The 1,530-nt window shown below is 56.2% G+C and overlaps 1 protein-coding gene across 1 annotated transcript in view; it reads left to right on the forward strand.

The window, feature by feature from the left end:
• The first annotated feature begins 261 nt into the window (after nucleotides 1-261).
• LOC109300338 (transmembrane 9 superfamily member 2-like) overlaps nucleotides 262-1,530 on the forward strand; it is a 59,608-nt gene continuing 58,339 nt past the window's right edge. Inside the window, exon 1 of the mRNA XM_019521021.1 lies at nucleotides 262-351. Coding sequence (XP_019376566.1) covers nucleotides 262-351 — 90 coding nt within the window. The remainder of the gene's footprint in view (nucleotides 352-1,530) is intronic.

Consider the following 1,530-nt stretch of genomic DNA (forward strand, 5'->3'; position numbering starts at 1 on the left):
ATACGAACCCACTTCAGCTGAAGTTTCATTTTAAAAGAAGTCTGTTTATTAAACCACATCCCTGATATTGTGACCCATTTGTTTCAGCTGCTTTGAGTTGAGATTTCCAAAACACAATGACTTCTACCCTTTTGCGCCTGCCTGATGCTGTCACATGAAAGGAGCAGCCAGTTAGTGAGTGATGAGTTGATGAAATCAACTCCGTGTCAGGAGGGGCAATGGTGACACACTCAGGACCTGCCCTCCGAGGTAAATGAGGATATGAGAGGCAGCGGCAAGGGCGTGGTGGAAGGATATGCCTATGCTGCAGTTGCGCCCGTGACCTTAGGCTACTTGTACACACCACGAGGGGTTAATTTGGTTTAGTTCTCCCTAAGTTGAACTGTTTCCACTGTTTCAATTTAGGGAGAATTAAACTGAACTAACCCCCGTGGCGTGTACACAAGGGTGGGGCCCGAGCTGTACCTGCCTCTCCAGCAATAAGAGCGGGGGCGAGCTGTTGGTGGCCTGACAGTCCCTGAGCTGCATGGGGGCCCGATGCTTCCCTCCACGGTGGCGGTGCCCCTGGCAGCACCCACTTGCTGGCACCCATGGGGTGCCGCCACTGCTGAGGGAAGCACCTGGCCCCTGCATGGCTCAGGCAGGCTCTGGGAGAAAAAAAAAAAGATCAGCTTCCTTGTCACTTTTTTTTTTGTCTTCAGTTAAGTCCACCTGCCTGCACAGGCTGCTGTCATGTTGCACAGCAGCAGGAGAAAGTGGTGGGGATGGTGCACGGGGAACTGGATGCCCACCAAGCCCTGAGCACGTTGGCTTCCAGCATCCCACGCACTGCTGCACTTTGTTAGGCAGCAGACTAACGCACCTCGGAAGTGTTTTATCTGGCTGGGCTCCAAAGCCATTTAAAGCGGATTACGCTGCTGAGCGTGCAAACAGCAACGCCATTAAAGCGGACTACGCTGCTGAGCGTGCAAACAGCAATGCCATTAAAGGGAGTGTAGAAGCAGCGAGCCATTAGAGTGGACTATACTGTCGAGTGTGCAAACAGCAATGCCATTAGAGCCGTACAAAAGGGCATTTAAGCCGCCTTAAAGGCCAATGTTGTAGGGTGTACAAAGGCTCTGGGTGAGGTGTGAATACCCAGGCTCCCAGGACCAGGGTGAAGCTCAGCCTGTCCCGATTTACTCTGCTCGGGGGCGAGCTGCAGCTGTTGCTGGGGTCTGCAGCTCTGCTTAGGTTGCGGCCGGTCCCTGAGCTAGCGATGCTAAACCAAGCCCCATATTTTCTTGCATATCACATGCCCCTGAATATAACACGCAGACTTGTAGGTCCGACTCGGTGCGCCGCCTGCCAGACCCGCGCACTGCACCGCACCCTGCGTCCTGGCTGCACACGGCAGCTCTTTCCCGCCCCGGGGCTGCCCGGCGCGCTCTGCCCTCACCCAAGATGGCGGCCGCGGCGTCACCGCTGGGCCCGGCGCGGGGGCCGCGTGCGCATGCGCAGCGCGACAGCTTGTGACGCCGCCGCTGCCCG

Source organism: Gavialis gangeticus, unplaced genomic scaffold (assembly GCF_001723915.1).
Source record: "Gavialis gangeticus isolate Ggan-Ray unplaced genomic scaffold, GavGan_comp1, whole genome shotgun sequence".
NCBI lineage: Eukaryota > Metazoa > Chordata > Crocodylia > Gavialidae > Gavialis > Gavialis gangeticus.